We start from the raw sequence: 14,272 nt of genomic DNA, 5'->3' as shown, positions 1-14,272 counted from the left end.
TCATATGAAAGACATTTTAATTTGCAATTGCAAAAACAGCAAACAACATGGAGAATTTGGCAACCTCTTTTCAGTAATATAGTGTATATTGAAGTTTGAATATGTGGCATTGAGTAGCACTTTAAGAACAAAATTGGAAACATAGTTACTAACATCAGTTATTTGTGCAAATTTAATCAGGCAGTATCTGGAAAGTGGAGAGCATGTCTAAATTAAATTGCATTTTATTACATTAAACTTACAATTCAGAGAAGAAAAAACGAAAACAATATAGGCTGGTTTCAAAACAATAGCAATTCACTTCCCACCAATCTAAATCAGGGTAACAGCTTAAAGACCATTCACAAAATGAAGCAAGTGCAATAGAAATAATTCAGTACATCTCTAATTTAGTATAGGTGATCATAAATCCAAGCTATTATGGAGTGCAGTCAATTTGATCAGGCTAGGTTCAGCTGCAATTCCATTGTGAAACTGCAGAAAACTTAATGTTGCAACAAATTATTGATAATAAAGATCTTGGTGCAGAGCATTACTAAAAAGGTTTAAGGTCTTCTTTAGTGCATGTTATGTGTCAGATCTGTTAAAATTGGATGGTTTACGAATTAGGCATTTTAAAATAGATAATACTGACATCCTACTAAACCTGTTGTCTGGATAAAATACACTTTTTCTTGAATGGCCCTTTCATTGCTTTGCAAAAGTAACAGCATTATAAAACAAGCAAGTTATCTATGAAGACTTTATAAATGCATATCATTTCAAATAATTATACTTCGTGAGGATATTATGCTTACCCTACACTACCCTGCTTAAAAAGCACACTAATATCATAAATGCCTGAAAGAGATTACGTTTGTGTCAGAAGCATTTAAGTGCAGTATTATAGAATAAGTCTTGAATGTGATCACTTTCTTTTGTAAACACTTCTTTTTTTGGTGTAAACCTGAAACTTGTTGTGATGGCCTTCCCATATGAATTTGTTTAGACCTTGGTTATTGCATAAACTAGTAAGTATAACTTACAATTTTTAAGACTACCTTTTGCCAACTGTGATATTTATGAAAGCTTAATGTTTTTTCCATACTTCATGCAGTGATCTCTTCAATATGTGTCATCAAACCAAGAATTTCCAGGAGATCATGGGGAGAAATAAAATAAGATTCTTTAACTGTATAACAGTAATAGTTCATTTACAGTTATCAGAGTTCCTGCTAAATTTGCAATCTATGGGTTATAAACTACACTGATCAATTCCAATTTATTAAACTCAATGTTTTAATTTTATTCCGGAATTTATGTGGCATTATTTCTTTCTGGAATTATTGCAACCAACAGTTTTCCCCTCATAGTGGGCACCATAGGAACAATTTTACATGCTTCCACTGCTCTTCATGAGGCAGAACTCATGAAAAATTCAGGCACTGGCTGCCCTCAATTTTCCAACCATGGGGCAATGCACACCTAAATTTCCACTATGCCCTCCCTCCAGGAGAAGTCCCCCACTGACAACACACTCTGATAAAATTATACTGTTCAGTATCAGTATCAAGCGTCACATGTCAGGTATTGTTTAGTGAGATGCAGAGCAAAGTTCCTTCTGTTTTATTCCAACAATGTGCTTCAACACAATCTCAAAAGAGCACCTGCATTGCTTCAGTATTCATTCTCCAAATTCTCTCACCAGTCAGTCAATACGCAAAACTTCAGTGAATCAGCCAATTTAATGCCAACGAGTAGACAGTTTTATGATCGGAGCCTATTCCCATCAGAATTGGTTTAAGACTTTCCATATTCATTTTACGCAGAGTGTTTGCAGTAAAAGCACAGGAGACTTTCATCCAGAAGTCTGTGTTAGATTCAAATGCAAATCCAAAAACGTAAAATACACAGTGTGGTAAATCAGGTGCCATTTAATTCATAAAGGATAGCAATCTTCAAAATAGAACAGTGGAGCTCTTACTCAGAAGCCAAGATCCCTTAAAAGGTCTAACTTTTATTTTCTTTTAAAAGAAATGGTGAGAATTTTCAGTTTTTAATTTTGTGAGTATTAAAACAATAATGTTCTCACCTTCCCCCTTGCCCACCATTATTGTAGATCATCTAGGTTTGAGTATATTCAGCCAAATGATTCCTTCTTAGCCACACTGCAATGTTTCTAGAAATTTATGTCAGTGAGATTATAAATCCAAGGTGGGTTATCCACTACCCCCCCCCACCACCCCCACCACCACAAACTCAGGTACTATGACTAGTTGTCTGATTTCTGTATCAGAATTGTTGATTTTTTTTTAACCTACTGAAAAATAGGAACACAAAACTGCACATTAGAATACAAAATAGTAAGAGCTTTTTCACTGAGATTCTAAAAATAGTCAATAATTGCAATACCCATCAAAGATTTGAGAGATTTGGAATGCCCACACTTCACATATAAAGACTTTAAGGCCAAATTATTTTACATAAGTGAAAAGTTAGTATAAGGAAAAACATCAATCAAACAGAATTACTCATATGTCTACTGAATTATCTGAGATTGTCATGCTGTACATGTGAAGACCACTAATACCATTGAGGAAAAAAAGAAAAGCTGTAACAAACTCGCACCAGTACGCCAAACTGATGCCTGTGAGAGTAATAAAGTTCCACAACTGAATGGCAAACACGAGCACACCAACACATGTCATGAAGAAAGCCAGGAGAAGCAATGCTGAGCCATATGCCCATTTGCGCCTGGAATAGGCATCTTGACAAATCTGAGAGGTGATTAGCATCTCCAGACCAAACATTGCCAGCACCGCAGCAAAAGTGGCGATGATCCTAGTGAAAACAAGAACAGTGTCCAACCCGTCGACCTCAGCAACACTGAAATCTGTTGTACATTGAAGCTTGCGGTCATGCTCTAAAGTGCAGAAATACCAGAGTCCAAATAGCTTCCTGTCTGCAAACAGCCAGTGCCCAGAGCACACAGAAATGGATGACAGAACAACTGCTATTGCTGTGCAGAGAATTATCAGAGTCCTGATGAATGTGTCCAGTACTGATTTTCCAGCCTTCCTGCATTGAAGTTCTTCTTGTGCCTAAAATGAAATTTGCACATTATTACGTGAGAGACATGTCATCAGAATTCATATTCAATGAATTTTATTTTTTTTCTTTCAGTTGTTAGACTTAGATAATAGGGCCCATTCCACCACCACACAGGGAGCTTCACACTCAGGTAGTGCATCCTCGAAAATATTAATGGTCTGCAAAATCACAAACTCCATGTCTGTAATGCACTCTCTGTGGAATAGGCCCTCGTGGCTATAAGCTCAATTAAGTAGTTCAGAGAAAATCATAAACCTTGACAGCAGAATGTCAGATGACAGTGCAAGACAGAGACACAATCGTGTGCGTGTACAGAAACACACACCTTAAATAATCATTTGAATTTTTAAAAACTGGAAAGGCTCTGGAGTCCCCCATTATACTGTGGGTATTTTATTAGGCTGTATACAATTTGTTACATCCATTTTAAAGTGAAGTATTTCTGCTAATTTTGTGCTCAGTAAGATGAATGATGTTAGTGCAGGGGGGATAGGATTCTTGCCATTTCAGACGAGTGGGGATGATGGTTGCTCCTGGGAATATTGGCTAGCTAACAGCCAGCCTATCTAGGAGAGAGGCCTAGTGGCTCTTCAATTTTAATGGCTAAGCAACATTTCCATTTACGGATTCTCATTCAAACCCGGTGGGAACAACAAAGAGACTGACAGACAGTAGTGATATTTTGAACAACGAGATCCAAAGGAATGGTCTCCAGCGTAAGGCTACCAGTCAGGGAAGTCCAGAGGCAAAGGCAGTCACAAACAAGGATGCCAGGCTTCCACTGGGTGAGATTGTTATAATCCCCTCTGTGCAATTGTTAATCGTATATTAATTGTATTTAACTTTATACAGGTGATTGGGATTATCTGGGGATTCACTTGTGCCTCTATAAATAAGAACAAGGCTTGGCCTAAATAGCCAAGTGGTTATGGTACTGGGTTTGTAACCCCAAGATCCAGAGTTCAAATCTCACAATGGCAAACTATGAAACAATATAACTTCATCTGAAACAGATGGAAACAGGTTTGTACTCAAAAGAGTTACAAACCTCCAACTGGCTCCACAGTGAAAGGAATCAAGAGTTCAAATCTCACAATGGCAAAACTATGAAACGGAAGAGACATTGAATAAATAAGAACAAACTGAAATTGTGGTTGGATAAAGTAGGACATTTAGCCCTTGGGCCTGATCTGCTGCCTTTCAATTTGTTCATAGCTGATCTGTACTTCAAACTTACACTTGCTCCATAACCTGCTCATACCCTTACCTAACAAAATCTTTGGGCGATGTAAATTCCAGATTTCTACTGGCCTTTGTGTGAATAAATGCTCCTTGTTTTCAGTCCTGCTTGGCCTGGCTTAAATGTTAAGACTATGGCTCGAAAAATCCTGGGAATGGACAAAATTTCTATGTCTCACCCCCTGGGCCAGAACTGGAGTCAGGCCAAGGTTCACACACATGTGATTTGTGGAGGCAGCTGGCCATTAAAATCACCAGTGAAGTGGTATATTGGAACCCTTCTGTTGAAGGGTCAGGAGGACTCGAAACGTCAACTCTTTTCTTCTCCGCCGATGCTGCCAGACCTGCTGAGTTTTTCCAGGTAATTCTGTTTTTGTTTTCGATTTCCAGCATCCGCAGTTTTTTGTTTTTATATTGGAACCCTAGCTGCATGAACCCAAAGTGTGCAGAGCAGACCAGGTCAGAGGTCTGAACTTGGTGGATTCTTTGGGTAGCTAGGGTACCCCTTTGGAGAGGGTTTTGAGATACCTTTGGAAGGAGTAACACTCCCTTTGGGGTAGGTAAGGCACCCTTTGGAATTGTTAGGGTTAAACATAATTATGCACTTCTTATGCACAAACTCATTGGAGCTGTCAATGAACTGTCATGCTATCCAGGGAGTGTCAAAGGATACTAGGTGAGTTGATATAGAGGGAGTAAGAGCAAAAGATGGTGGGTGGGGGTATGGGGTGGTATGAATTAGTACTAAGTTGCCATGGGGGTATAGGGCCACGGGAGTGGTTAAAGGGGTATGGGCTGACATAGGGTGTATGAGGGCCAATTGGGGTGGATAGAGGGGCCTGGACTGTCATGGGGATATGAGGGGTCATGGGACGTGGGTGGCCATGGGGCGTGGGTGAAGCGGGTATGGGTTGACATAGATGGGCATAGGAAATGTGTGGGGGGTGAGGGATGAGGCATGGAGGAACGTTTTTACTTTTTTTCAATTTAAAAACAGTGCCAGAGCACAGAGGTAGCCAGCCTCTGTACACTCAGCCTGCACCAAGCACCCAACCCGCCTCCACACTCGGCATCCTCCACACTCTTTCCAGGGTCACCCACCCTGGCGCCTATTTCAGCCCTCCCACAACTGAAAATCCGACCCACGGGTGGCCTTTTTAAAAGCCGGGTTCGCTGAACCAGGAAATCTCCCGACTCTGTGAACATGATCCAAGATTTCCTCATTGTAGAAACATTGTATGCTCATAGCAGGAGGCCATTTGGCACAATGAGTCCATGCTGGCTTTCTGCAAGAACAATTTAGCCAGTCCTACTTCCTGGCTCTTTCCCTGGAACCCGACAATTGCTTTCCCTTCAAGTGCTTATCCAATTCTTGTTTGAAATTTAGCCATGATTGTCTCTGCCTCTGCCACACTCACAGGCAGCGCATTCCAGGTTGTAACCACTCACTGCATAAACTGCATTTCCTCTGCTGGCCCTCAGAAGAATTAATTATTCTTTTTCTATCAAATCCTTTTATCATTTTAAATACCTCAATTAGATCACCTTCAATCTTCTTTACTCAAGAAACTACAGGCCAGGTTTATGCAAATTGCCTTCAGTTTAACTCTCTAAACCACTCCAAGACCAATATATCATTCCTGAGGTATATGCCCAAAACTGAATGCAGTACTTCAGCTGGGGTCTAACCAGGGCTTTATATAACAGTAACATAACTCCCACCCTCTTTGTATTCTAGTTCCTTTCATATAAAGGCCAACACTCCATTAGCCATTTTAATGATTTTTTGTGCCTGTCCAGTAGCAATTTCTGTGCACATACCCTTAAATCTTCCTGTTCCTCCATTGTTCCAGCATCTTATCATTTAGATATTACAAAGTGCTGATTTTGATCTGTATATGATTTACATATCTAGGCCAGACTTCGCAAAGGATGCCGACGTGGACAGCCTTTAAAAATCGCGGGCCAGGAAGTCATGTTCAGATCACAACGCCTTCGGGACAGTCTCAATTTTACAACTAGCCGCTGGGGGTGGGAATGGGTAAGGTGCTCGCTAAAATTAATGGCCCCTTAATCTCCTTAAGCTTTTTGAAGATTAAGATTATTTTCCTGCCAACCCCAAACACTTCTGTGCATGTTAGTGCACAGCTGTCAGGTTTACTGTGCAGCTCGGATAACTTGCCTTACAGAACTTTTCAAATTTCATTGGTGGGTCCAATGGGCACTGGCACGTGCTGCCCCTACCTTTCTCAACCATGGCCACTTGCAGCCGCATTCCACCTGGAGGAAGGCAGTGGTAGGAGCATGGCTTTTACCTGTTTTTACTGCTGGTGTGTTATAGAGTTGAGTTTCCAGACAACTTTTCTTAGCGAACACATTTAACTTTATTTACAAGACAGCAGCAGCAACTACACATGTGCATCAAACTCCATAACTAAAGCAGAACTCCCTCTTACTGGAGGTTTCCCGTGCTGCTAATGCATTGGTTTATACAGATCATGTGATCTTACAACACAGGATTATTCTTAAAGCTACACTCCTACGTTTATTCAAACTATGATTACTAGATTCCTCCTCTTTTAACTTTTCTGTATATTTTGTATTTACAAGGATATTTATCTCTTGACATTATAATGTTAACACAAGTCATGAAATTACAAGTTCAGTCTTTCAGGTGGTTTCCTGATTTATGTGGAATGTCGTAGCTCCACGACTTCAGATTCTTTGTAGGAAACATATTCCTTGGAACCACGTTAAATTCAGGTACCTCATTAGGCACATGCAGTTCAGTGTCTTCCACTCTGAAATAGACATTGGGCATGTCTATCCTTGGTTGAGCAACTTTAACAGGAACCACTGGTTCAGCAACGGTTACAGGTGGAACATAATTTTGTTGGGGTATCTCCCTTCTTCTTAATGATCCATGTGCCTACAAGTGATCCAGCCTTCCACTTCCATATGGTACGAAAATGGTCCGATTACAGTGCTTAGAAGGTAACCACTTCAGTCCTCCCCAACATTCCTTACATATACTGCTTCTCCAACAGTAAATTGACATTCACGACTATGCAAATCATGAGCATTTTGGTTTCCTTGACTTTTCTCCACCTCCCCCTCTAAATTGGGAAGTATTACGCATAATCTGGTTCAAAGATGGCACCTCATCAGTAATTCTGCAGGTGTTGCTCCTATTGTAGTGTGGGGGGTTGTTCTGTAGTGAAATAGGAAACGAGCAAGTCTGTTTTCCAACGATTCATCTGTTAACTTTTCCATTCCTGCCTAAAAAGTTCGCACTGCTCTTTCCGCCAGTCTGTTAGATGATGGGTGGTATGGTGCAGTCTTCATGTGGTTTATACCATTGATACTGACAAATCTTTGAAACTCAGCACTCATAAACACAGTACCATCATCTGAGGCGATTACCTCTGGCAATCCATGGATGACAAAACTCTGGTGTCGTTTTTCTATGGTAGCGCCTGATGTTGGTGACTTTGATTGAACCTGCCTCATCACACTTCCAGGCAGTGCATTCCAGACCCGAACCACTCATGTGAAAAAGTTTTTTCTCACGTCACATTTGCTTCTTTTGCAAATCACTAAATCTATGCCCTCCTGTTCTTGATCCTTTTATGAGCGGGAACAGCTTCTCTCTATCTACTCTGTCCTCATGATTTTGAAAACTTCTATAAGTCTCCTCTCAGCCTTCTATCCAAGGAAAACATTCCAACTTCTCCAATCTATCCTCATAGCTGAAGTTTCTCATCCCTGGGACCATTCTTGGAAACCTCTTCCGCACTTTCTCCAATGTGTTCACATCCTCCCTATAATATGGTGCCCAGAACTGTACACAATATTCTTGCTGAGGTCTAACCAGGGTCTTATATAAATTCAGCAGAACCTCTCTGCTCTTGTACTCTGTGCCCCAATTAATAAAGCCCAGGATACTATATGCTTTATGAACTGCTCTCTCCACCTGTCCTGCTACCTTCAATGATCTATGCACATATTCACCCAGGTCTTTCTGCTCCTGTACCCCCTTCAAGGAGGATCTTCCAGACAACTTTTCTTAGTGGACTCATTTAACTTTATATGCAAGACAGCAGCAGAAACTACACGTGTGCATCAAACTCCATAACAAAAGAAGAATTCTCTCTTGCTGCTAACACATTGGTTTACACAGCTCATGTCATCTTACAACACAGGATTGCTCTTCAAGCTACAGACCTATGTTTATCCAAATTATAATTTCTATACTGGTGCCAGGCAGGAAGCTCATGCCTTGTGGAGGTGCTCAGCACTTTTAATTAGGTTCCAGGCTCACCTCCTGGCTAATTATACCATTTGTATTTGAGGATCACTGAACGCAATGCAGCTCAGGAGCAGGTTTGGGACCCAGAATTCACTCAGGTGTTAGATACCCAAACCCTCATTGAAAATCCAGCCTTCTGTGAAGAAGGAAGTTAGCAGATTTGTGTCTAAAAAGGCTATTTTACTCAGAATCAGGATGAAGTTGGAATACCCTCAAATGGCTGGGGCCAAAGACAATGACTTCAGTCTTCCAGCGGATGAATGACCTACTCCTGTTACTACATTTTCAATGTTTAACTGGAGGAAGCTACTGTTCATCCAAGGCTGGGGCCAGGATTCTCCTCTGTGATCCTGTTCAAAGTTGAGCAAGATTATGTTGAAGAATGAGGGAATATATTAGCTACGAGGCCCTCCTAGAACCTCTTCACCCTAGGATTTCACTCCCCCACCACATAAAAACGATTATGGAAATGGGGCTCAGGATTCAAAGGATTTCCCTCCACATTTATTGTTACTTCCTGGAGCTACCACTCAGAAGCTGGGAAAGACAGAATTCACCCAGAGGGGCTTGGAGCTGCCCCCTCCCCCATTCTCCCTCACCACAAGTTGGGCTCAGCACTTACCTGTTGAAAGCCTTGGCCAATACTTTCAGCTGGAGCCTGTATTCTAATTTCAGGATCTTTTTAGCCCTTTAAGGTCTCCCACTCCCTGTTTCAGTGATGCAGCAACATCCCTACTACTGCATCACTAGAAATTTCCGATCTTGCACTAGTGAGCATGTCTTAGCAATAGGAATCCCACTGGGTACATATGGTGATCATGAAAAATAGGTTGAGGATAGGGTAGATTCAGAGGAGTGGGCAGAAGTCTAAAGGGAATTCTCCTGTGGACATCAGACAAGTTATTCTATAGACAATTATATAAATGCTATGAAGAAATTGAGAGAGGTTGAAAGAGGTAATGGAGAGGAAGAACGATTTTGCATTTTGGATTGGGACTCCGAAGACAGTGACAAATGTGGGTCACAACTATGCACAGTGTTAGGAACAGTCACCCAACATCAATTTTACCTTGACTGACTAATTAGTGGCCAGAACTGACCATCCAATTAAAGACAGTGGGAAGGCACTTGAAGCTGGATGGCCAATAGGAGGCACTCCAGCAAGGAAGGAGCTGCAGCCTGCTGTTGCAGTTAAGGGAGAGGGTGCCTCCATTTCTCCAAAATGGTTCAGTTCCAGGACTATGCCAGTAAGTTGGTATGCCGGTTGGCAGGGCAAACTTATTTGCCCGCCTGCATCCCTTCCAGCTCCATACTGGGGCAAAAATTCTGCCTTGGTTATCTACTCTTATTATCAGTGTTTTAGACAGATAGGATATTATTGGGAAATTGGGAACATTGAAACTTAGGACTTAGGAGCAGAAGCAGGCCATTCAGCCCTTCAAACTTGCTCTGCCATTCAATAAGATCATGGCTGATCTGACTGTGGTCTTAATTCCATTTTCCCCCCATAACCCTCGGCTCCCTTGTTGATCAAAAATCTAACTCTGTATTGAATAAATTCAATGACTCAGCCTCTACTGTCTCTGGGGAAGCAAATTCTGCGGACTAATGATCCTCAGAGAAAAAAATTCTCCTCATCTCCATCTTAAAAGGGAGACCTCTTATTCTTAAACTGTGTCCCCAAGCTCTAGTCTCCCCCACAAGTGGAAACATCCTCCCGGTATCTACCTTATTAAGTCCCCTCAGGATCCTATAGGCAGAATATTGCTGTCGGCATACGGGGGCAGGCCTGACACACTGACGTGTAAAATGATGCGAGATGACGTCGGGTGTGCGTCCCAACATCATCGCACATCATTTCGATATTGCATTCGGTGGGCATGCACCAGAGGTGGCTGCGCACCCGCCGAACTGTCAACGGCCTATTAAGGCCATTAGGAAAGCAATTGACCATGGGTGGATTGAGGTTTCCTGAACGTTTTATAAAATTAATAAATAAATTTTGTACACTTCACAAACATGTCTCAGCTCATGTGACACTGTCACATGAGGGGACGTGTTTAAATAATTTTTTACTTTATCTTTCAAAAACTTTTATTATGTACTTAATCTCCTTGAGGCAGCTGTGTGTGTCAGGGAGATTGCTGCATTCTTCCATGCGCATGCACGAAAGAGCAGAGGCCCCAACTCTCCCTCCTCCCCCTGCCTGCGCAGGTAGCGCCGAACGCTACCGGCTGCGTGTCACGCTGGGCTGGCCTTAATTGGCCCGCCCACGTGAAATGGTGGTATGCAGCTGATCGAGCGTGGCAATCGGCTCTGCGCCTGCCCCTGCCCCCTGCAGCCCAGCCTGCCTGCCATAGGTAAGATTCTACCCTATATGTTTCAATAAGAGTATCTCTCATTCTTCTAAACTACAATGGTTATAGATCCAACCTGTTCAACCTTTCTTCATAGGATAAGTCTATCATCCCAGGAATGAATCGAGTGAACCCTCTCTGTACTGCTTCTAATGCAATTATATCATCTTTTCAAATAAGGAGACCAAAACTGAATACAATATTCCAGATGTGGCTTCATCAATGCTCTCCACAGCTGCAGTAAAACTGTCCTACCTTTATATTCCATCCCCCTTGCAACAAACACCAACATTCCATTTGCCTTCCTAATCACTTGCTGTACCTGCATACTAACATTTTGTGATTCATGTACCAAGACACCCAAATCCTTCAGTGCCACCAGGTTCTGCAATCTCTCTCAATTTATATTGTATACTGCTTTTCTATTCTTCCTGCCAAAGTGGAGATCACATTTTCCCATATTACACTTCATCTGCTAATTTTTGTGCATTCTTTTAACCTGTAAATCCCTTTGTAGGCTCTCTACGTCCTCTTGACAACTTACTTTCCTATCTTGGTGTTACTCGAAACTTAGCTACCACATATTCAACCCCTTCATCCAAATCATTGATGCAGATTGTAAATAGTTGAGGACCTGGCACTGATCCCTGTGGCACTCCATTAATTACAGCTTGCCATCCTGAAAAATACACATTTATCATGACTCTCTGCTTCCTGTTAGGTAACTAATCCTTTATCCATGCTAATGTGTTACCCCTTATCACGTTCTCTTATCTTGTATGGTAATCTTTGATATGACACCTTATCAAATGCCTTTTGGAAATCCAAATACACATCTACAGGTTTCCCTTTAACCACCTTGCTTGCTACTTCCTCAAAAAAACTCTAATAAATTAGTTAAACATGATTCCCCTTTCCCTTTCACAAAGCAATGTTGACTTGGATTTTCAAAGTATCCTGCTGCAGCCTCCTTAATAATGGATTCTAACAAATTACTTAGAACAGATGTTAGGCTAACTGGCCTATAGTTTTCTGCTCTCTATCTTCTCCTTTCTTGAATAAATTAAATTTAAATTAAATTGGCTATTTTCCAGTCCACTGGGGTCCTTCCAGAATCCAAGGTATTTTGGAAGATAATAACAAATTTATCTATCTTTGCAGACACTTCTTTTAAGACCCTAGGATGCAGGCCATCTGGTCCTGGGAACTTGTGACCCTATAGTTCTAATAGGTTATGGATGGTCTGTGGAACATCAGTGAGAAATTTGTCAGGAAAACTGCTGTAGAATTGGCGATGTATTGAAGTGTGTGACTGATGACAGAAGCAAGAAGCAAAATTACACTTGGCCTCATTTCAATATGTGTGACAAGCTACCTGGCCTCTTTGCACTGTTAATTGGCAGCTTTTGAATTTGTAGGAGCTGGTGAGAATAGGGTGTCAGTGATGCCATTTAAAGGGAGGTTCACTTTGGTTGCTGTGAGCTGATTTGCCTTTAGAACAAAAAAGATAGAAAGCAGATGTGATGGAGAAAGGTACCCCCTTTCGAGGAGGTCCAAAGGAGGAGGAAGTTGACTTTTCCTCCTGAATGCAGAGAAGAGACAAGACAAGCTGTGTGACATTAATGATCAGAGGTGCCAGAGCAGTTGTAAGTTAGGAGCATTATGCTCTGGCATCATATCATTCCTGTTCACCCACAAAAAAGTATGATTACACTCATTGACTCATGACAGTGACATTGGTATCATGGGACAGATGCTGTTCTATCTCAAGGTCACAAAATGCCTGTTTCCCTAACAGCCTCTGAACAGTGCCAGTGCTGATGACAGCCAGCTGGGCAAGGCTTCCTGTTATGACATGGCAGATGATGTGTGCCAGACAGATCAAATCCACGAGGGAAACTTGATCACGTGGTCACAAAGAATTTGTATTTTATTTCGAGATGTGTGCCCTGAATTCAGTAGTTATAAGTTCACCATGACTTCAGAGATTTTTTTAGAAAAAAAAATTAAACATTTATTAACAAAAGAAAACATTTCAAACACATACATAGGTCTACAAATTACTACTATAATAACTCCCAAAGCCCCTAATTAATCTGGCTTCCAGTTACACCCCCCTTTAGGCAACAGTAAAAAAAAAATTTTTAAACAGATCCAGGCAAGTCAACACAATACTTTGGACAGTAGAATTCCAAGTGGTTTTTCCCAGCTTCAGTTTCTGTAGACAGCTGCTTATTGCACAAATACTTGAGGCTTTTCATACTTCTGGTAGATCTTACAATACCTTTCTTTCTGACACATAGGGAAGAATTTTTCCCCTGACAGGAGGGGGAGTTGTGCGGGGGCAGGTGGGAGTGGGCACAAACCCGAGTGGTGCCCCCGATCGGGTCCCGGCCACCATTTTATGTGGGTGGGCCAATTAAGGCACACCCGGAAGCTCTTTCGCACATGTGAGGAAGAGCGCAGAAATCTCCCCGAGGCACGGAGGTGCCTCGGGGAGATCAGTTCAAGTTCAGAAAAATTTAATAAAGGGAAAAAACATTTTAAGGACATCTCCCCTCATGTGACACTGTCACATGAGCTGAGGCATATCCATTAATTTTTTCAAACATTTTCATTTAATTTAATAAACCCTTCATGAAACCTCATGTCGCCCATGGATGAGGTTTCATGAAAAATGTGAAGGCTGCCTGGGCTCTTCGCCTGCCCGCCAACCATAAGGTTGGACGGGCAGCATTCCTAACAACTTTAATTACTTTCTTAATGGCCTTAATAGGCCTTTGACAGTTTGGCAAGCGCGTAGCCGAGTCGGCTGCGCGCCTGCCAAACTGACAATCTAAATGATGCGTGGTGACATGCCTACGCCCACCGACCTGAAAATTCTGCCGATAGTCTCTTCTTTTTACATGTTTCTCCCTTTTAATGCAAATTCCATTGCTCCCACATGTCTTTGGAACTTTACCTTTCTCAAAATATAAACCTTTTCAGGGTGCTAATGCTTTTACTAACTTTTGGGAAAAATAAACACAATGCTTGGCCTAGCTTCTCTGGCTAAGTGTAACATCCCTTTGATTTACCTAAAAATGTAAATTCTCCACACCTCACATTCTAAAACTTCAGCCATGTTTAAGTACTTAGCATTTCAAACCTAGCTTCTTTTGATGAATCAAAGCCTCCAGACCAGCTCTCTCCAATTCAATTAAATCACTCACACACACACAGAAACTATCCAAACCCCACTATTAACCCACTTTTACAAAAGATTCACAATAATATG

At 41.5% G+C, this 14,272-nt stretch overlaps 1 protein-coding gene across 1 annotated transcript in view; it reads right to left on the bottom strand.

The window, feature by feature from the left end:
* tmem37 (transmembrane protein 37) overlaps positions 1-14,272 on the bottom strand; it is a 46,575-nt gene continuing 32,303 nt past the window's right edge. Inside the window, exon 2 of the mRNA XM_041201064.1 lies at positions 1-3,080. Within this exon, the coding sequence (XP_041056998.1) occupies positions 2,511-3,080 (570 nt within the window). The 3' untranslated portion in view covers positions 1-2,510. The remainder of the gene's footprint in view (positions 3,081-14,272) is intronic.

The sequence above is a fragment of the Carcharodon carcharias genome, chromosome 12 (genome assembly GCF_017639515.1).
Source record: "Carcharodon carcharias isolate sCarCar2 chromosome 12, sCarCar2.pri, whole genome shotgun sequence".
NCBI lineage: Eukaryota > Metazoa > Chordata > Chondrichthyes > Lamniformes > Lamnidae > Carcharodon > Carcharodon carcharias.
The sequence above is the reverse complement of the archived record's forward strand: the minus strand, read 5'-3'. Positions and strand labels throughout refer to the sequence as shown.